The following is a 21582-nucleotide window of genomic DNA, read 5'->3' as shown; positions in this document are numbered from 1 at the left end:
CGAAGTGAAATACGTCGTGTGTACGAATGGGACTATACACGTGTTAAAAGCCTATTCGACAAAACACGTGCTTCTTTCAACACACAACTACCACATGGCATTTCCGTAATTCCGGGGCCAGAGCGAGGTCAATTTCAGGAAGTCAACTCTTTGAAAAATCGAAAATTTCCCTTTTGGAATTTCTTCTTCCTCTCCTCCTACCATTTTCCTTTCACTTTCCATCACTTTCTCTCGTTTCCCCTTCGCAATTTCCCCTCTCGAAAGAGACACGCATCGAAGAAAATCACATCACGGCAATGGAGGAAAAGCACGCAGCAGCCATCGAATCCGCACACGCCGAATCTAACGGCGTCTCTCACGGCGCCGACCACGGCTGGCAGAAGGTGACCTACGCTAAGAAACAGAAGAAGAAGACTGTTAACGCCGCTAACGGCGGCCCCGATTCCCGCGCCAATTCCAGCAAGCTCGTTCCGAACGGCACGCTGTCCGGCAACGACGGCGTGTTCCGGTCGCTCGAACTGCAATCGGAGGACCGGCGCCGAAAAATTGTGGAGGCGAAGAAGCTGGCTGATGCCGCGTACGACGACGAAGACGCGCCGCTCAGATCGAAGCAGCGGCATCGCGACGACGACGACGAATACGACTACGATGACGAGAATGTGGACCGTTCCGCGGAGAACGGGAAGGCCGAGGAGGCGAAGAAGGTGAAGCCGAAGAAACCGAAGAAGCCTAAGGTGACGGTCGCGGAGGCCGCGGCGAAGATCGACGCCGCTGATCTGGGCGCTTTCCTCATCGAGATATCAGTAGGGCATTGTGAATTGAATCGTGCATGTTTAGGTTTTGTATTTTTTGCTTTGATCTAGTTGGAACAGGAAGATGATGTGATGCGATTCGTTTGATTTGTTGTTTGTTTTCACCACAGGGATCGTTCGAGAAACAGCAGGATATATTGATGATGCGATTCGCTGATTATTTTGGACGTGCCTTTTCTGCTGTGACCGCATCTCAGTTTCCCTGGGTGAAATTGTTCAGGGAGTCAAGCGTGGCTAAGATCACCGATGTGAGTCTCGGATATCTTGTATTTTTTTTTGTTCTTCATTGTAGATATTAGAAAAAGATTTTCAATTTGATCCTCTCAAGATGTTTATGTCACCAAATTAGTTCTTCAATTCAAAGATGGGTTGTCAGTTGTCACCACACTAGATCTCTATGAAGTTCAGTCACATTTTTCTCTAATTAATAGCTTATGAAGAAATTATTTCAAAAGGTTCATAGCAGCAAATCATTTACTTATTTGCATTCAAATTATTCAAGTCTGTTAAGTACATTTGCGGTTTAGAAAGATATTATACAAAGTTAGTGTCTTTGGTGAAGTGAAATTTAATTGAGATGCATATTGATGCTTTACTAAATCGACATTGGTTTATGTGATGATACCATTTACTGTATTTACTATTTTAAAACTGGTAATTTAATACGGTTAGTTAAAGAAGACTTTTCCTAAACCTGTTGTCTTTTTCTACCACGATAAATAGTACTGTCTTGTTATTGATGCTTTATGACCTTGAGAATCATAGTTATTAAACGTGTCCTTTCATCAGCTTCAGAATCATAGTACTGTGTCTTGTTCTTGTTGTTTTATGGGTAAATTGATTTTTGAAGAATATTTTATTCATATTCTATCTTTGGTGTTTATTAGAATCTTGTTCTAGTTTCTGATCTTCGCCTGTGATGTTTGTTAATGAATTTCCTTTTTGCCAGACGCCACTTTCTCACATATCTGATGCTGTATATAAAACATCAATCGACTGGATTAACCACCGTTCTCCTGAGGCACTTAGTACCTTTCTGATTTGGTCTTTAGATAGCATTCTTGCTGACTTGGGTAGCCAGCAAAATGTGGCCAAGGGTTCCAAAAAGGCTGTGCAACAAGTGTCCTCAAAATCTCAGGTACTTATACTATATACTCTTCTCTGTCAAGAACTAGTGTTTTTTTCCCCCTTTTGGTTATTGGATAACAGAAATAACTTGTACTAGAGGATAAGATTTGTTAAGGAGAAGAAGGATAACGAAACACTCTTGAAAACTAATAGGAAGGCCACTCGCCAAATTGAACCAAAGCTAAGCTAAAAAGAAAATACCAATTCAGAATAGCTGTCTGTTCACTCTGCAACCATCAAGGGGACTCTCTGGAAGAACCCATGTGCTGAACAGCTAAAGAGAGGTCAATTAAACAATATGGTCCCAAAGCATGATTGATTAGCAAAGGACATCTTCCTTTATAAATCCAGAAATTATCTTTTAACCAAATGCAATAGGGATGCATGATTAGTGCATGACTGCATTGCATGACTTCGAAATTCTATATTATATGCCTTAGTGCACTTTGATATATTAATTAATATGTTTGTGATAAGTTGTTAGTTTTGATATGATTAACTCTGCTCTCAAGTTTTCAAATGACTGGGATTGGCATAAATTAAGAACATGGAGGAGGCAGTGTTGCTAAATTTTATTTTTAGTTCTATTTTTTATTTTTCCATTTTGATCTTCTTTGATCTGTACACTCAATATGAATGAATAGTCAATGTCAAGATAGATAACACAAGTAGGTGCTCTTGAGATAAGCAGTAAATTCACAGGTGCCCTTAAATTTGACTTGAAATTTCCTTTTGTAATTTTGGTTTCTAAATCACATTCAACCTTTGCATAACTATTTGTAGGTATCCAAATGCAGATATACTTGTCTTTTTTGCTCTTTTCAGCTGTAGACTGACATTTAGTTCACATGAACTGCAGGTTGCAATGTTCGTTGTTTTAGCAATGGTATTGCGTCGGAAGCCTGATGCTCTTATATCTGTATTGCCCACATTGAGGGAGAGTACAAAGTATCAAGGGCAAGATAAGCTTCCAGTGATTGTATGGATGATAGCTCAGGTGAGGGGTAAAAGCCAAAATAACTAAGAGATCTTATAAGAAATCCCAAAAAAATAAGTTGTTTGACTTTTTCTGTGTAGCATTTCATTTTCCCTTCATTTTATTAATGCTTAATATTTTCTGAGTAGGCTGCTGTAGGAGATCTCTCAGTAGGTTTGTATGCTTGGGCACGGAATCTCCTACCCATAGTGATTGGCAAAGGTGGTAACCCCCAATCCAGGGATTTGGTTTTGCAGCTAGTGGAAAAGTATGTAAATATAGCTACTTTCTTTTTTAATATCCCTATCTCATTATTGTCGCTATTGTGATCACCATTGTGTTTTCCGTGATTTGCTGGCAGAATTTTGTCTACCCCCAAAGCACGACCTGTTTTAGTAAACAGTGCTGTGAGAAAAGGAGAACGATTAATTCCTCCTTCTGCGTTTGAAATTTTGGTCCGGGTTACTTTCCCTCCATCTTCAACTAGAGTAAAGGTAGACGTTCAGCTGGCTTTGTATGTTTGTATTTTAGTCTATCATAGCCGATCTTCAAAATTTATGTCAATATGTTGCTTTTATATAGGCTACTGAAAGATTTGAGGCCATATATCCCACTCTGAAAGAGGTGGCTCTTGGAGGTTCTGCTGGAAGTAAATCAATGAAACAAGTTGCACTGCAGATATTCAGTTTTGCTATCAAAGCAGCTGGAGAAAGTATGGAAACCTGATTTTATTATTACATTTGTGCTTCTTTTCTTATTTGATGAAAATCATGAAATAAATGTTTGAGGGTATTCTGAAACATACTGCATTTTCAGATAATCCTGAGTTATCAAAAGAAGCAGCTGGTATTTTTATTTGGTGTTTGAGTCAAAACACTGAATGCTACAAGCAATGGGTGAGTATTTTTGTCTAGAAGCTTACCTTTTCGAGTTTATGCAAGTGATTGATTTTTCTTTTGGATAGAGCTAGAAAATTTGTTATATGAAACAATTTCTTTGCATTTTTTTTAATATTTGTGACAATGTGATAGATAATGGTTCTGAGTATTTGAGAAAGAATCAAGGAAAAGATAGGGTTTTGTTGATAATATGAGATCTCCCATAGCCCTGGTTAAGTGATCAACCCGGCTAGGAGGAGAAAAGAATAAATACAAATTGTTCCTCTCAGGATTTCATGAGCCAATCAGTCCGAGATTTCTCCCCCAAACCAATCTCTAACTAAATCCAACAAAACCCCTAATCATCTCTGCCTCTATGTTGCTGCCTATCTCTGCCAAATTCTGATAGAATTCTTACCAACGCAAACTCTTAACTCCCTCAACTAACAAAAACCAGCCCATTGGGCTTATTACCTAACCCAATCATAAAACTAGATTTTACTTATTTGGTCTTATTCCTCATTTTATATGGACAGGAAAATGTTTATCAGGACAACATTGAAGCAAGTGCTTCAGTTCTGAAGAAGCTTTCTGATGATTGGAAGGAGCTATCAACAAAATTGTCTCCTCATGATCATCTGAGGGATACCATAAAGAACTTCAAGCAAAAGGTAGTTTTACAGGCAAAAGAGCTAGACTTTGAGTTTATTGCATCTGGGATTGCTCTCCAATCTCCCCCTGGTTGAATTGTGTTTTATTGTACTGAAGTCACAGAATGTTTGAAGCAAATAATGGATTAACTTTTTTTTGGCTGCAGAATGAGAAAGTATTGGACTCTGAGACTGATGCTGCTCGTCATGCACACTTCAAGGATGCCGATAAATATTGTAAGATAATCTTAGGAAGAGTTTCGCGAAGTCATGGGTGCACGACTTGTTTAACCTTTACAGTTCTTGCTTTGGCTGTGGGTGCTGCTGTTTCCTTGTCCCCCAATTTGGAATCTTTGGATTTTAAGAAGCTCTCGGAACTTTTCATCGTTCGGCACTGAGTAGTCTGGAGAATATTCCGCATTACCGGCAGTTGGTTGGTTCAAAACGGCGATTTTCTTTTCAGCCCATCTCATTCACAAATCACAATGGGTACAGTAAACCAATAGCCTCATAATAAAGTGCTTAATGCGGAGATTGTACACTTAGTTCAAATCCTGTTCGGATGACAGAGAATGGAGGTCAACAATGCTTTGAGGTTTACTTTAGTTTGACCATTTTATAATTTATTTGTTGTTCTTGTTTCTGTTGAGTTTTAATTTTATTTTAGTTTCTATGTCTTTACATTAACTTATGCTGGCAAAATGCCAATGAGGTAACTACAGCTGTATCCTGAAGTTAGTTTTAATCAAAGGAATTTTGGTGGTACATGGCGAATTTTTTCTCTACCTTTTGCTCTGTTATCATGGGTGGATGGTTGTGCCCTTTTCTGTTGCCTTTTCCCTGGTCTCGATGCTTTGTTTTTCCTTTGATTAAACATTATTGAGCTTATCAGATGATCGATTTAATCCACGAAAATGTATTTTTTTTTGGGTGTGTGAGAAAGGGAGAAATAGGATAATTGATTTCAGTAAAATATATATTTCGATTTGATAAGCGCTTAACATTTTAAGGCTCTCGACACTAGCATATTGATGCCAGATAGAATCCTTTTCTTCTTCAGAGACATGTCAAACCACATATTTTGATCAAATTTTCTGAAATTTGCATTGCAGGATCGACATCATAACTTGTAGATCAATTACTGCCTTGATTCAATGAATTTTTTTGTCAAATGTAATACATTAATGTCCATTAATTTTAACCTCCACCTCTCGCATTAATTTGTATAACTTGACATACGTCAAGATCAGTCTTATTATATTAGGTTAGTGAAAAAAGTTGTTGAATTCTTTTACGGAATCCCATATTGTTCCACATAGAAAGTGTAAATTTGAAGGGATACCTTTAATTTTGCAACTGAATCCCATTCAATATATTCATTTTGTAATCAAAAGCAGAAAAATAGGTATAACTCTACATTCACAACAATGTAGTTTTGGGGAACTGCACATATGTAGAACATCTGATTTGTTGTGTTTTGGTCTTGATCTCATAGATTATCATAATCTTCAGGTTCGGCATATGGGTACTTTGCGTATGAACTTCTAATTTTTGAAGGATCTTCAGGTACAGACCAAGGGTACTGCAAGGAAGTGTCCCGAGGGAATTTCCTGAAGTTTAAAAATGGTGCCCAAAGAAGAACCCTGCAAGAATTCACTGCTAATTCTTAAAAACAAATAATTTCAAAAGTCATGGAACCAACTTAATTTGTAGATTTGTTATCACTGCGCACAATTATACTAGTTGCTTCATCCTTATATAATAACATGAAAAATGTTCCTAATTGACACCTGAGCTCATGCAAAATTTTAAATGAGAGTAGTTTTTTACAAAGTTAGAGAACAGTACATATATTTTGCTTTTAGAGGAAGAGGTGCTCACCCTGGGAAGAAAATGAAGACACACATGAATTGTAAATACATCTCCAGCAAGTTTCTTCTGTACCATCTTTTCCAAAGCCAGTAAAAGATTATTGGCTACAATTCACTCACTATGTTATGCTCACTCACATTTCACAACTCAGTTTTAGATACTGCTACATAAGGACAAACTTCAAAAGTTGTGAAAGAAAAGAACTTACTGGCACGACAAGGAAATATCCAAAGAGAACAACCCCCCATTGGGTCAAAACCCAGATGAGTTCTGGCCGGTTATTCTCTCCAGTCACTGCTACACTCAACTTTTGTATGTAAAAAAAAAACAAAAACAATGAAGAATAATGCTAACTAGTGCTCAAAGATACCTGTTTAAGGAAACTTTATAAAGTTGTTTTTTTAAAGGGAATGTGTAATAACTCAAACACCTTAATCAACCAACTGAAAAAGTGTAATTTTTTTGCTAACCATGTTATTGCTGACCCTGGACCACTTGAAAAGGAACATAAGTCTCTATCACTTATGTCAATCGTTGTTGGTAGAAAAGTATAATTTAACGCTACCAATACACTCTTTCATAATTTTCAATAAAAAAATATCTATTTATTGATTACTATTTAACCGGGACCTTTAGGAGTTTAGGTTACTCGTTTGCTGGAAGAGTAACAAAAACTGAATTTCTATGTACACAAGAATCTCACCAAGGCCAAGAGTGCTCCTACTTGCAGTGCCAAACTTGTATACTTTAGGCTGGTATCATCATAATTTGGTTTGTGGCTTCTGCATGTTATCTGCAATTGAATTCATGAGTTCATGTTAGACAAGTTTTTCAATGAAATGAGGATAACTAGAACTAGTAGAGAATTAGTTGGCAGAAGAAAAAGCAAAGTACAAGTAGTGATTGGCAAGGACTAGTGTTGTTGTGGTATGATTTCTGCTTTGAAGAAAAGAAGAGAGAAGTTGTTCCACGTGATGAAGAGGGAAGAGGAGGCAGAGCTTTGGGAACATGGAGGTTGAATGTGAAGCTCATTTTTGTTTAGAGCTCTCACAGTTTGGCTCCTTCCTTATCCTTTTTTCTCACTTCAGTTCCATGGCAATGAGTGAATGGCCTTCTGAGGGCAAAAAAATGACAAAATTAAATGTTGATTGAGATGACACGTGGACATTAGACTCATCCACCTCCATTTTTTTTCTTGTCCATTCAAGTTTTGATCAGGGTAACACAAATTCTCCAAACTTTTTATAGTTTGTGGTCAACATAAACGTGTTGACCGATGAGTTTTGCAAAAAAAAAAAACAAAAAAAACTACTTAATTGTTGAACGAAAATATAACATGAAATTTTACTTCTAATATTTTTTACACATTAATTTGTTTATTTTTTTTTTATATTTGTGCATTAAATAAATTATAATTCTTTTTGTTTGGTGAATAGTTATAATTCTTGTGGTACATTGTGACTACGATTTTAATGTGAGAAGGCTGGTAAGAATTCAATCACTGGGTTTTAAAAGATAGAAGTAGAATGGGTGAGAATCAGAGGTTCCAACCGGGAGAAAATTAATATGGCTTTAATTTCTCCTTTAAACAATCGAGAACATTTTATAGTTCAATACCCGTCCACATGATACATTTTTCTTTTTCATGAAATCTTATAGCATTAATATTAATTTCATCAACAAAGTTTTCCAAACGCGACGCCCTTCCCATTTTGGGCATTTTCAAAGTTGAAGCATTGCCTTATAAATGGAGGACGTCACACCTTTCCTCAACCATTTTAAATTTGAGGTAATGTTTACAGTTCTTGAAAGAGTCAAATTATACCAATGAATTATTAATTAGTATATTGACTCATACGACGTGTAAGTAAAATAACTTTTATATTTTATCGAGAGTATCTTTAGCGATAGCTGTTAGGTTGCTTCTTCCTAAATTTAAGAACTGTTCATAACTTAGTTCACTATTATTGGACCTATTTCAAATTCTTAAAGAGTTGCATTGTTGTGGTAAAATTTGTTAAAAGTTTTTAAAATTGATATGGTATGATAGGATCTACCAAAAAAGATTAAAATTATAGTAGTTTCAATTCTTTGTAGGTTACTGTGCTACTATGCTTTCACGTGATTTTATTTAATCATTTTCATATGAAACTGTCGCACTTCATTGCTTTTATGTGAATTCCGTGCACTTAAATTTTGTTGTTAACATCGTTATTTTTCAATTGTCTCATTATTTAAATATAACTATAAGATTATGATGGTTAAAAAACAAAACCACAAATTGCAAATTTTACGGTTAACACATAGGTATGCATAATGCATGATGATAGTTTTGATTAGCTTATGGTGGATTTGGCCTCCACGAAGTTTGGTGAAGTTAAACGTAGATTACGTGTGGGTATAAATAGGGATCCATAATTATTTGTTAGCTAACTTGATGATCTCATATTAGCACGAAACTTGTGGTAGAGCCATGTATTTTCAGACTCAGTCTGATTCTTTGTCAGCTCCTGCAAAATGAATGTGAACTTAAAGTTAAAAGTATGTGAAAAAACTTAAATCAATATTTAATTATATACAGTTCTATGTGAATTAAAATTTTAAAGTAAAAAGACCATTCTCCTGTTCTGTGTATAAAGGAATGAATGAAGACTGATATTTACAACTTCCCCCCTGCATATTTACATTTCATCAAAATTAAATTCTTTAGGATTATCCTAATAGTTCGATAAATAAATATATATTTTTTTACAAAATTGCTATAAAGACTCATCTGCGACCAAGAAAAGGTACATATAAAGTTTGCATTATTTCATAGAAAACTAAATTATGTACTATATTTTACTTATTTTAAAGGAATGCTAAAAATTAAAATCTTTAGTTTTTTATTTTTTATTTACACTGCTCGTTAAGTACTTTTAATTATAACTTTCTAATCACCCATTAGACAAGTTGTTTCTCAAATAAAATCCTAATCAACATTTCTATTCTTTTATTTGCACTAAATTAAAACATTTTAAAAACTCCATACTTAAAATACAACATTGTTAATATTAATCTTAACAATTAATAATAAACATCTTAAAATGTTAATTTTTTTATTACATTTAAAATATAAAAATGCAATAAATATTCTATTGTTTTGATAAAAATTTACCACTCTTAAATACTCAAAACTAATATTAACAGTTAATAATAATATTTTGTTAAAAATAATTAGTCTAGAGTGAAACAATACAACTTAAATTTAAAGATTACATTTCTATGTTTTAGTGTGTATTACTCGGACTCGCCAACTAGGTAGGCTACTCGATACATAGGGAGTCTTGCAGATTTAAATGAGGAAGGAGAAATTTTTTATTTTTATAACAAAAATATAAAAAATACTCATAAATTCATAAATGATTTACTATATGAAGAAAAATAAGATGTAATTATATCTTTCTCTAATTATGTTATATAATGAGGAAGATTAGAATGATAGATCTAATTTTACCTCAATAAAAAAAATCATCAAGTATTGGATAATTCAATTTTATTTTAATTTATTATTGATCCTACTTATATTAAATCGTTATCTCAATAATTCAAATACATTATAGCTAATTAATCCTAAATAAAAAAAATTAATTTTAAAAAAACATAAATTTATCTATATAAAAAAAACACAGATGGTGCCAAATTATAACACCAGTTACAGTTGGATAATCTAAATCATTTGGAGCTTCCATTCCTTAATAGCCACTTCAGTTGTGATTGGAGAGTGAGGCCAACCACAAAATTACTTCTCCCCTTTTCATCAACCAATATTCACTTTCATGATACACACATTCAATGTCCTTGATTGCAAATAGTTAACAATAACTAATTACCAATTATTACATTAATAAGACACCGACCCTTACCATATCATAAAAATATATATTAAAATAATGATAACTAATAAAAAGGGAAGTTATTAAAAAGGAAAAAAATAAAGAAAAGAAAAAAAACCGAAGATGATACACAGCGAAGGAGGGGCCGCTAAAAGCCAAGGTTGTCGGAATTGGATTTGATTCTTCTTCACTTGCGCGATTTCTCCGATCAAAGTTCCTCACTTTCTCTCCCTTGATCGACACCCACCACGCGTTAGAGAGAGAAAAAAAACCCCGAGAGATCGGAAAGATGGGTACGCTTCAGTCTTGGAGAAGAGCCTACGGTGCCATCAAGGATACCACCAAAGTGGGTCTTGCCCATGTCAATAGCGATTACGCGGTAATTCCCCTCTTTCCAAAGATAGGATCTTTCTTTGCTTTCGATTCGTTTTGGCTATTTGGGGTGGTTTTATTTGTTCTTAATTTTAGGATTTGGACGTTGCCATAGTCAAAGCCACGAACCACGTCGAGTGTCCCCCCAAAGAGAGGCACCTCAGAAGTGAGTCATTTGAGGCTTTCAGATCCGAATTAGTTTGATCTTGTTCTTATTGGTATGGAGAGATGATGATGATGAAGTTGAAATTTTCTTTGGTTTTGTTGTAGAGATTCTGTTTGCCACGTCTGCTGTGAGACCTAGGGCTGATGTCGCTTACTGTATCCATGCGCTTTCGCGGCGGTTGACAAAGACGCGGAATTGGACGGTAGGATTGATGATGACGATGGCAGAGTCTATGTAATCGCTTGATGGATGTGCAATTTGATTTTGTTTGAGTATTCAATGATTTGTTTGTATGTGTTTTCTTGTTTTACTTGATGGATTGATGTTGTTAGGTTTCAATGGTAGGAATAGAGATAATAGAGATTCAATAGTCTGAAATTGATATCGGCCTGTTGATGTTAGAAGATGTTATACAAAGTTTGGAAGTGAAGTTCTTCACTGTCAAATTCAATAACATTTCCTGTTAGAAATCCAGTTTTGAATGCGAAACTAATGCTTATTTGGATTCTTTTGTTTTTCCCTCTTAATGCGCTGGTGTTGGGTTTTGTGCTATTTCTGAATTTTGATAATGATTTGTGGCATGTGGCATTGATGACGCCATTATTTTTTAGATTCTTCCTTGTGTGGGAGGGAATAGGATTCCATGAAACAAAATCACCATTATTTTTTTCTCAATTTTTAAAAAAATAAAAATTCTTGGTTAAAAAGTAAAAACATGGGAGTTTCTCATTCATGTAACGGAATTCCTGAATATCAACATGGTTTTTGTTATTCCTTAAGATGTTTCCATTATTGATATATCCACTGAGCATCTAATATTACTCATTATTCCTCAGGTCAGATTGTTTAAGGATTATATATAAAGAATTTATGCCTAGTCCTTTGCAATGTCTCAAATTTTGAGTCTCAACTATTTTCTTTTTATGTGTATTTTAGCATTAGTTGCTAGCTCAATTTCCCTTGACTAGCCCGTAATTGTATAATGTGTATATGTAGATAACAAGATATGCTTATGTTTCACTACCCTGTGTCTCATTCACAGGTGGCATTGAAAACACTGATAGTCATCCATAGGTTATTGAGGGAGGGTGATCCTACTTTTAGAGAAGAACTTCTGAATTTCTCACAAAGAGGACGAATTCTCCAACTATCAAATTTCAAGGATGATTCTAGCCCAATTGGTTAATTTTTTACCTTACCATCTTTATGTTTTGTTTAACTTTCATATGGGCTTAAGTTAGAGATTTCTAAGTGTACTATATATTTTTTGCCCATATGATTTCATTTGCTTGCAGCTTGGGATTGCTCTGCCTGGGTACGTACCTATGCGTTATTTTTGGAAGAAAGACTTGAATGCTTTCGGATTCTGAAGTATGATATTGAAGCTGAGCGTCTACCCAAACCTGTCCAAGGGCAGGAGAAGGTAATTTCAATAAACCCGTTATTATACTCTTTTGGGATAACTGGTCATGTTTTGTGTATGTGTATGTAACCATCTGATGATGTCTTTATATGGCTTGAGAAGTGTTTCCATGAAAACTGTAAAATGAGAGAAAAATATACCATGTAAAATGAGAGAAAATATAGAGGGATGATAGACTGAAACTGCATGTCAGAGTAGACAACGGATGCTTGTTTATATAGACAAGTAGTATTGATTACACATAATTAGAGGATATTCAGTTTCCTCTAAATCAGATCTCATATCCTATCACATCATTATACATTAAATTCCTGATTCTCAACTCTCCCCCTCAAGCTTAAGCTTTAGCTTGTTATAAGAAAATTTATTCCCAACTAATAAATAAAAACATAAAATTGAGTTCCACCGAAAAACAATGTTTGAAAGACAATTCAAGGATGCTGGCGAAGTTAGGGAATATTGATAGAAAGATAACATTTCCAAAGAGCTGGAATAACCATCAGCATAAGAAATTCATGGCAAGCAAAGCAAGCAAGTTCGGACCTTCTTAAGAGCCACATTTGGAAGCTTCAAACCAATATTTTGAAGACAACTCAGGGATCTTGGTTAAATCAGGAAATATTGCTAGGAAGAGAGAGCTGGAACACTCATCAACTTAAGTTAATCCAAAGCAAGTTCTGATCTTCTTAAAACCAAGGTTTGGAAGCTTCAAACAAAGTGTGGAGATCCAATTGTTAACTCCTTGGCAAGTGCACCAATTTGTCAAAGTAATATTAAACGGTAAGACCGAGTGTTAAGTCCACAAGGACTTTGATTGTGCTTAAAGTTTGTATATACCGAATTTTAAGCAATGAAATGACTAAAGTGCAGAAATGTAAACTTCAACAATGATTAAGGACATAAAAATAGAGCAAGGTGCGAGAGACAAGAAAAACAAACACTTGGGTGTGGAAGGTGATATTTAGTGTAGATTTTTGTGGAAATGTTGGATGCTTGGCTTACCAAAATTACTTTTGATGCAATGTTAAAGTTTTTTCACCATTTAAAGTTATTTCAACTATTACCTTCATCAACTAAACTACTCTAACAATGATTCCTCATGTGAAAGAGCCTAAATCACCTAATTTCACTCCTAATCTCTTAAGAGTTAAACCAAATAATTTGCTTTAAGAATGAAGATGTATAAATAAGGCTAAATAACACCATTCTATTCCTAAACGTGGATTACCTAGAAATTCCTTCAAGTTCTTAGGGTAAAAATATTTTACAATGATTAAAATCCTATAACATACATGTGAATTGATGATCAAACCATAAACAAGACAATAAACTTAGAAAGGAAGCAATAATATTGAAATAGCATTAAATGAATAGTAAAGATCATTACATCAAAGAGTGTTGGTATCCAAGCCCCCAACAATGGGTAATTTAGCCTCTCATAGTCATCAAAGACTCAAAAACAAAAGATAAAACAAGAAAAATGGAAGAAGAGCTCCCAAAGTGGAAGTTTTTGCTTTAGAGCATGCCCTAAACGAACTCCCTCCAAAAAGCATAGTGTAGCCTTTTATAATTTTCAAAACGATGCACAGTCATGCTTCCTGGAAATGACTGTGCGCTAAGCCTACAAGTGCGTATTGAGCGCACATGCAAAGTACAGCTAGCTTAAGTGACCATGTGCTAAGCCTACCAACGCACGCTTAGCATCCATACTCGATACAATTGGCTTCCAGCTTGGCTTCACACGCTGATTGCGCTGCTCTAATTCTTCATACATCTTCCATTCTTTGTTCATGTACCCAAAAACTCTACAAAATAGAAAAAAAAAAAACACTGCATATTTACTAACTTTAGCATTCTTAAGATAAAAACTCAAAAGAATCTAAATTCCTATTTTTTTAAGTCAAAAGAAGCATCAGAAAAGAAGAAATTAGATAATTGTTATGGAATTTAAGTGCCCAAACTAAGTATGCATAGCAATTATAACCAATTATTCAAACTGAAGAGACGGAATCATCATAAAGTGACAGCAAAGCGAGAGAAGTCACTGAGAAACACGCCGGAAAAGGACAGTGACAGAATAGGCAACTGAAAAGTTCTTTTCCGAAAAATAAGCAGCAAGCTGAAGGTGGTGGCCAGAAACACGTTGAAAAAGATGGAGACAAAATAGGCGGCTGAAGTTCTTTGCCGGAAAATGAACGGCAAGAAAAAGGCAGTACTGGCTTAAATCCTCATAAGAACCAGTAAATGCCATGATGAGTAAAAACAGTCACTGCAAGACGCGAACCAAACAGTGCCTAAAAAAGTACAAAATAGAAACAAACGCTGCCAAACGGGGGTTTCTCCCAAAATAAGTCCGATGGAGTTGAAACTCCAGGGGCAAAGGCACATAAGGTAGACGATGTAGTTGCAGGAAATTGTGACCGAAAAAGGTGTTGGATGCAGTTTCAAGCCCCGATGGGCAAAGATGGCGCTCGTGAGGGCATGCGGATGCTCCGTTTTCGATGTCGTGAACACTGTGCAGATTGGTGTGGGGCAACCCAAATCCAATGGGTGGTCGTCGGAAAAGTCACCGGGAAGTTTCCCAAAAAGGTCACCGGAGTTACGTTGGTGATCGAAAAATGTGTGGCGAGTATAAAGGTCCATTGGAAGAAGGGCGATGAGCAAAATGGCTCACTAGGGACAATGGGTCGTCAGAAAAGTGACGTGGCCGGCAGTGGCTAGAAAAGTCACTGGAAAAGAAGAAAAGGGTCATCGAAAAACGAAAGCAGGTCACCAAAATAAGTGTGACGACCAGAAAGGTCCACTGGGGACAATGGGGGATGGTTTGGTTTTCTGTTATTCCCTCAACCTAGCTTTGATACCATGTAAAATGAGAGAAAAACATACCATGTATAATGGGAGAAAATATAGAGGGATGGTAGACTGAAATCGTATGTCAGAGTACACAACGGATGGTTGTTTATATAGACAGGTAGTATTGATTACACATAATTAGAGGACATTTAGTTTCCTCTAAATCAGATTCTCTAAATTAGATAACATATCCTATCACATCATTATATATTTAATTCCTGATTCTCAAGAAAAACCAATACTAAGACTAAGACCTAAGGTGAATAGTGAATACTCCCTCTGTCCCATAATTATTGTCGTCTGAGGTTTTTTTACACAAACCAAGAAAAACTAATAAACAGATGAAAGAGAATAGCAATTTTACGTAATTAACTTTATCATCATTAATTATTTTTAGTTTTTGTTGCTCATCATTAATATTATAAGGAATATAAGTGGAAAAAGACAAATAATATTGTATTGAAAAGCTAAAACGACAATTACTTTTGAGACTTATTTTTTATTCTTATACGGCAATTATTATGGGACAGAGGGGAGTACTATTTTCTCTGATTGTCACCCTTTTCCCTAGACAGAACTCATATCCAATTGGGAGTGAAAAGCTTGGTTTGTCTTTTGAATATATGTATTCTGGTGTTGAAACTCATCAGTAGTATTTCAATGGGTGTTTTATCTATATATGTTTTTGTTGTCTTAAGAATTAATTTGGATTTGGATAATAGTCATTTACTAATGGGTTGGTGTGGTGTAATTTGTTCTTTCTCTTGAAAAGTTGTGTCATGTGCTGGTGTAGTTTAGAAACATTAGCCAACTTATTTTGCATTATGTAAAAGTTTGGGGTTCTTGGTGTACAGTTGACGTATCTTTCACCCTTGGAACTGTTTCTCAAGATAACCACAATGTTTTGGCAAGAAAGAAGTCCTTTGTGTGTGTCTGTGTGTGTGATAGAGTCCCAAATATCAATAATAAGATTCATAGAGTATCAATAGTTAGAACAATTAGTTAGTTACTGAGGTTGGAGCTTGGAAGGATGGGTATTTAGCTTAAATAGGAGGAGAGGTTTGAACATTTAGTTATTTTAGTGGTAGAATTCTGTAGAGCTCTATGGTTTGTAGGTATTGCAAGGAAATTAATTGACCTGGGTGGAAGAAATTCAATATAATACATTATTTTTCATTATTGGAATTGTCTATATTTTTTATTTAAATTGGTTTTCATTGCTGATTGACATTATTAAAAACTTCTAAATGGTTAGTTGTGGATTTATTTGACTTGTTATTCTTTGATTATTTGTTTTTGAAGCAAGTTGCTTTCTTATTTTGAATTGTGTTTGTTTTTTAAAGTCTTCATGCTTATTTGTTTTTCAAACAGGGGTACAGCAAGACCAGGGATTTGGATAGTGAGGAGTTGTTGGAGCAGTTGCCTGCTTTGCAGCAGCTGCTGTATCGACTTGTTGGTTGTCGGGTAATATTGTGAAATGTGGATATTCATTATCTTTTATTATTATTTTTTAATTTGACCAGTTTATATCATTTGGTTTAATGATTATTTATCTTTTAATAAAAACTGATTGTATGCTTCATTGTACACAGCCAGAAGGAGCAGCTGTTAGCAATTATGTGATACAATATGCTCTTGCCCTGGTATGTGTTGTTGTCTGTTTATCTAAATATTTTCTTTGTATTGAGCTAGAGATTTAGAGTTTGCAGATAGCATATATAGCGCATGGTTGGGAAAGACATGGGATTCTTTGGTTTGACTGTAACTGTATTGGTTGATCTTGAGGTTGTGGAATACTTTTTCTTTTATTTCATTGATTGAAACTTTTAAGATGTGAATATTGGGATTAGAAATTGAACTTTGATTGGAATACCTTCCAACTTTCGCAACCATTTATTGATGCTTCTTCCATTTAAAGTAGGACTGGGACTATCCTCCATATTAGGTTGTTGATAATTGGAATTGATATCAAATTGTCTCCATCCAAAACTATGTTTAGGAAAGGGACAACATGGTGGCAATTGGTCGTCATAGTTAAACGATCCTTGTTAGTAAATAGTTGTGAATTTGATCACCAACTTGATATTGAGCTGCTTCTTTTGTTCTGTCTAGGTACTGAAAGAGAGCTTTAAAATTTATTGTGCTATTAATGACGGCATTATCAATCTTGTTGATAAGGTAAATGGGCTTATCCTTATTAATGCGATGAGTGTCATGTTTAAATAAAATGCGTTTTATACTGGAAAATGATAATTTCCTTGTGTAGTTTTTTGAGATGCCCAGACATGAAGCTATTAAAGCCCTTGAAGCCTATAAACGTGCGGGTCAGCAGGTGATATTTTGCTGCTTGTATTTCTTTCAGTTAACCACTGTCGTTTGCATTTTAATTTCATGATGTGTTGCTATTAAAACACCCAAATTGTTGTAGGCAGCAAGTCTATCTGATTTCTATGATGTTTGCAAAGGATTGGAACTCGCTAGGAATTTTCAGTTTCCTGTCTTAAGAGAGGTACGTCTTTATGGTTATGGCAATCTCATGCTTTGATTTAACAAGTTCCTCCTGTTCATTTTTAATTTGGGGTTCCAATTATTTTCGTTGTCGATCTTTTTAGCCTCCACAATCTTTTCTTACAACCATGGAAGAGTACATTAAGGAGGCACCACGAGTGGTTACAGTTCCAACTGAGCCATTGGTTAGTACATCATTTATTGTGTTTATGTAGAACATAGCTGTTACAGTTCCTTTTGTAAATGGATTTTTGTTATGGTTATGCTGAACATTGGTTGGACAACAATGTATAATTTTCCTTGTTTTCTTTCACATTCAAGTTCTAGCCACTAATATCTTGTGCTGTATAAACAGCTTCAGTTGACTTACAGACCAGAAGAAGTTCTTGCAATTGAAGATGCTAAACCATCTGATGAAGAACAGGAGCCACCAGTTCCTGTTGATAATAATGTTGTTGTCTCTGATTCTGAACCTGCACCTCCACCACCACCACCGTCGTCTCACAACAATTTTGAAACTGGAGACTTGCTGGTAGGGTTTTGGATCCCAAAGTTATCTGTTATTTTTTTTGTATGATTTATTTTCCTTATGCTGTCCATGTTGCAGGGATTGAATGACACTGCACCTGATGCATCGTCCATAGAGGAAAGAAATGCTCTTGCCCTAGCCATAGTCCCCACTGAAACTGGTGAGTTTTGTTTTTGGCTTCTTCTCAAACTCTGCTGCTTAGAAAGGTTTAGTGGATTGTTTTGCTTATCTATGAAATTTGACTGTTTTGTGCATATAGGTACTACATCAGCTTTTAACACGACTGCTGCTCAGACAAAAGATTTTGATCCAACCGGATGGGAGCTTGCCCTGGTCAGCACTCCAAGTACTGATATTTCTGCAGCCAATGAGAGACAATTGGTAGGACCTTCACGTGACCTTTTGAGATTGTTAATATAAATATCCATTGATATCTTTGTGAAAAATTTTCCGATTGTAAACTAACCACAAAATTCACCGTTGGATTAAAAACTGACATCAAGTAGGATGTAGATCACACAGGAACTTTCATATCAATAAAAGATTAGTTTGCGGTCTGTTATTTGCTCCTGAAATTAATGTATTATATGATTTCTAAAATATTTAGCTTTATACTGGTATTTACTATGGATAAGCATAGCAGTACCTCATTATTCAACACAGTGAAAATTACATTGTTCAATAAATTATTTTTTGTCATATCCTGTGAAGTTTTACTCTGGCATCAATATATTGCATAAATTCACAATGCATAATAAGATTTGGTGTTAATATACTATTTCAGCAGACGTAAATATGCATTACATGCAGGACTTGAGGGGTACAAGTAATTTGATTGTTTATATCCGCTTTTAATATTTTATTCTATTACAAGACATTTGATCTGTATGAGCATTTGCTTGTTCTGATACCGAAAGAGTCCATAGGTTAATATTTAATGTCACTGTCTGATAAAAATAAGTGTAGATGGTCCATAGTGAATGATGAGAATAACATAAATCTCGCTGTGTTTGCATATTTGTACAATTGAATGTCAGGCTGGTGGATTGGACTCTCTCACTCTTAATAGCTTATACGATGAAGCGGCATATAGATCTCAACAACCAGTATATGGAGCACCAGCCCCAAATCCATTTGAAATGCAGGATCCATTTGCTCTATCAAGCAGCATCCCTCCCCCGCCAGCTGTCCAATTGGCAGCAATGCAACAGCAAGCAAATCCATTTGGTCCTTACCAACAACCATTTCAGCCTCAGCCACAACCGCAGCAGCAGCAGCATCATATGTTGATGAACCCAGCAAATCCCTTTGGGGATGCAGGATTTGGAGCATTTCCTGCCCCCAATCCTGCTCCTCACCCACAGAACAACAATCCATTTGGAAGCACAGGCTTGTTATAAAGAACAAATTCCTTTTTGAAGATACGAGGATGTATTTAATCGATCAAGTTGGTTGGTTTTGAGCAAATTGTAACATGAGTTTCTCATTTGTTGCTTGATATATAGATGTTTTCTGGAATGGGAGGTGGTGTGCCTTGTAAAATGCAGACAACACACTATGTATTGATCATTTTATGAATATACATAATGGTGGGATAGCTTTCTTTGAACGTTTCCCAACTCAAGTAATTGGAACACTTTTACACATGTTCATATATCATGTATTCATTGTATGGTTCCACATTTTGTATTACATTATGTGTCAGTGTCATATTATTGCTTTCATTTGACATTTCTTGTTTATAATTGGGGGCGAGGGGGTAAAATTAGAGCAGCCTGGGGTTGTTGATTCTGGTCATACCTAATCAATGCCAATGATTCAGATTTTATTGAACATTTGAATACTAAATGTATACTAGTATGTTAGATTTGATATTTGATATGTATATTGAAAAATTCACTTTGCTTTTCTTATTACTTTCCGTGGCTCAAGGTGTGTTTTGATCAATATAGGGTTTGCCTAAACAACTGGTTATATCCGAGTTAGTGTGTGCATGTTTGGGTCTTCGTTTGGAGACTCCGAATATAGGTTTGCAAAAGGAATTCTTTCGATATTTTTGGACTCAATTTATGTTTGAGAGACTCCTACGATTTTCCGAACATGCATTAATTATGTTGGAATTGAGTAGCATTTGCCTTGATTTTTTCTTCTAGACTAGATCACGACTAAGCACTATAAAACTGAACGAACAGTTCAAAATGAGCCATTAATGAGCATTAAGTGCTGGCGGTTTGATGACTCAAAACAATATGAACACGAGAAAAAAAATCGTTGAATGTTTTTACATATTCTATGGTTTAGAATGATAAGTTGATCTACCAAAAAAAGAAAAATTGTCAAGTTTAATTTTTAATTTTTATCATTGCAAATTATTTTTTATATTATCATAAAATTATATGTACCATCAAGTACGTTAATAAACAAACAGAGTTGTTGTAGTTTAAGTAGGTCTTGAGTTTAAATATTAGATACATAATTGTATTAAGTACACAAATAAACTTCTGTCATCCATAATTGTCATTTCCAACCGACTGTCTTTTGTGAAAGTTGCATAAGATTATAATATAATTCTAGAAAAAATTTACCTCTCAAGATTGAACAAGTTATATATTAAAATAATAAAATTATACGTCATCTTATAAAAAAATGTCCCTGTACCTATAATGTAGGTCTATCCCTCCTAAGTAAAAGAAAAAAGAAAAATGAAAAATGGAAGTGTTGTCCTAAGTTCAATGATGAAGTTTGTTTGAGCATGCTTACTAGCTACTATCTAACAAGTACGAGCACATGAACATATAAATTGAGTACGGTGCACAGGATAATAGTTACCCCTTGTGTCCCCGTGCGTGTGTATATTTGTGTGGTATGGCATCATGAAGTGGGAAGAGAGAAGAGAGTGAGAAAGATAAAGAGAAGGTTATTTATTGGTAGGTAGAAGGGGAGGTATCAAAGAGAAAAATATGGTTAAGGGAAGGGTGAAAAGGACAAGGTGAATAGGGGACCTGTGTCCCACACATCCTAACACTTTCAAGTCATCATCATTGCTACCACATCCCTTCATGTAACTTAGATTTCCCAATTTTCTGTGTCCTTTTCCCCCTAGTTTAGTTTAATTAATCTTTTATTTTTCTTGGTTAAGGAACCATGAGTAGTATCCTATCATTAGCCAACACTTCCATGATTCTTACTTTCTCTCTATTGTGTATTTTTTTTTCCTTAATTTTTATCCTAACAGAATTCTAAGTTTTAAAATAAGAGAAGGATAAAGGCAGTTTGCTTTCTGTAGGTTCATTATATCTACCTATATATCTATATACTTAAAAAAGAAAAAAGGTATTGCTCTTAATTTATATTTTCCTGACTAGGACTGTTTTGGCTCCGCAGACAGCAGATAATTCACGTTAGTGACTTTTTTTATAGAAATAATTGTTTTTTAATTTTATAAAAAACTATTTTTGAATAAATTATATCAAATACGTATTTAGTATCTTTTTCAATAATAAATAGAAACTATGTTTAATACTTGATGGCATTTTATCT

The 21582-nt window shown here is 35.0% G+C and overlaps 3 protein-coding genes across 4 annotated transcripts; 2 read left to right on the top strand and 1 right to left on the bottom strand.

Annotated features, from left to right (window-relative positions):
* Positions 1-165: 165 nt before the first annotated feature.
* Positions 166-5209, top strand: LOC100795409 (uncharacterized). Its single transcript, XM_003531101.5, has 10 exons — positions 166-803; positions 923-1060; positions 1762-1950; positions 2800-2937; positions 3066-3184; positions 3278-3410; positions 3499-3628; positions 3733-3812; positions 4331-4465; positions 4612-5209. Exons 1-10 carry the CDS (start codon positions 297-299, stop codon positions 4840-4842), a joined length of 1800 nt encoding a protein of 599 aa, XP_003531149.1. The 5' UTR covers positions 166-296; the 3' UTR covers positions 4843-5209.
* Positions 5210-5755: 546 nt separating this feature from the next.
* LOC100500619 (uncharacterized) lies at positions 5756-7403 on the bottom strand. 2 transcript variants are annotated; one of them, NM_001401292.1, is made up of 5 exons: positions 7211-7403; positions 7007-7109; positions 6525-6613; positions 6326-6420; positions 5770-6087 (listed from the first exon to the last, which is right to left on the bottom strand). In NM_001401292.1, exons 1-5 carry the CDS (start codon positions 7346-7348, stop codon positions 5934-5936), a joined length of 579 nt encoding a protein of 192 aa, NP_001388221.1. In that variant the 5' UTR covers positions 7349-7403; the 3' UTR covers positions 5770-5933. The 2 variants fall into 2 exon arrangements, with proteins under 2 accessions (NP_001236906.1, NP_001388221.1); NM_001249977.2 differs by lacking the exons at positions 6326-6420; positions 6525-6613 and having other exon boundaries at positions 5756-6087; positions 7020-7109.
* Positions 7404-10270: 2867 nt separating this feature from the next.
* LOC100794160 (putative clathrin assembly protein At2g01600) lies at positions 10271-19651 on the top strand. Its single transcript, XM_003531098.5, has 15 exons — positions 10271-10570; positions 10660-10729; positions 10834-10931; positions 11772-11910; positions 12025-12152; positions 16377-16469; positions 16598-16648; positions 17118-17183; positions 17272-17337; positions 17434-17514; positions 17618-17698; positions 17869-18045; positions 18121-18202; positions 18302-18423; positions 19080-19651. The coding sequence occupies exons 1-15, from the start codon at positions 10481-10483 to the stop codon at positions 19440-19442; spliced, it is 1707 nt and encodes a 568-aa protein (XP_003531146.1). The 5' UTR covers positions 10271-10480; the 3' UTR covers positions 19443-19651.
* Positions 19652-21582: the final 1931 nt, after the last annotated feature.

Source organism: Glycine max, chromosome 8 (genome assembly GCF_000004515.6).
Source record: "Glycine max cultivar Williams 82 chromosome 8, Glycine_max_v4.0, whole genome shotgun sequence".
Taxonomy (NCBI): Eukaryota; Viridiplantae; Streptophyta; class Magnoliopsida; order Fabales; family Fabaceae; genus Glycine; species Glycine max.
Note: the sequence above shows the minus strand (reverse complement) of the source record. Positions and strands in the feature narration are given on the sequence as shown.

Coding starts and splice junctions, on each gene's coding strand:
- LOC100795409 (XM_003531101.5), top strand. CDS start 297: ATGGAGGAAAAGCACGCAGCAGCCATCGAATCCGCACACGCCGAATCT. Junction 1,061..1,761: donor GCGTGGCTAAGATCACCGAT/GTGAGTCTCGGA, acceptor CCTTTTTGCCAG/ACGCCACTTTCTCACATATC. Junction 3,411..3,498: donor CATCTTCAACTAGAGTAAAG/GTAGACGTTCAG, acceptor GCTTTTATATAG/GCTACTGAAAGATTTGAGGC.
- LOC100500619 (NM_001401292.1), bottom strand. CDS start 7,348: ATGAGCTTCACATTCAACCTCCATGTTCCCAAAGCTCTGCCTCCTCTT. Junction 7,110..7,210: donor GTCCTTGCCAATCACTACTT/GTACTTTGCTTT, acceptor ATTCAATTGCAG/ATAACATGCAGAAGCCACAA. Junction 6,421..6,524: donor GATATTTCCTTGTCGTGCCA/GTAAGTTCTTTT, acceptor AGTGAATTGTAG/CCAATAATCTTTTACTGGCT.
- LOC100794160 (XM_003531098.5), top strand. CDS start 10,481: ATGGGTACGCTTCAGTCTTGGAGAAGAGCCTACGGTGCCATCAAGGAT. Junction 10,730..10,833: donor CAAAGAGAGGCACCTCAGAA/GTGAGTCATTTG, acceptor GTTTTGTTGTAG/AGATTCTGTTTGCCACGTCT. Junction 12,153..16,376: donor CTGTCCAAGGGCAGGAGAAG/GTAATTTCAATA, acceptor TTTTTCAAACAG/GGGTACAGCAAGACCAGGGA.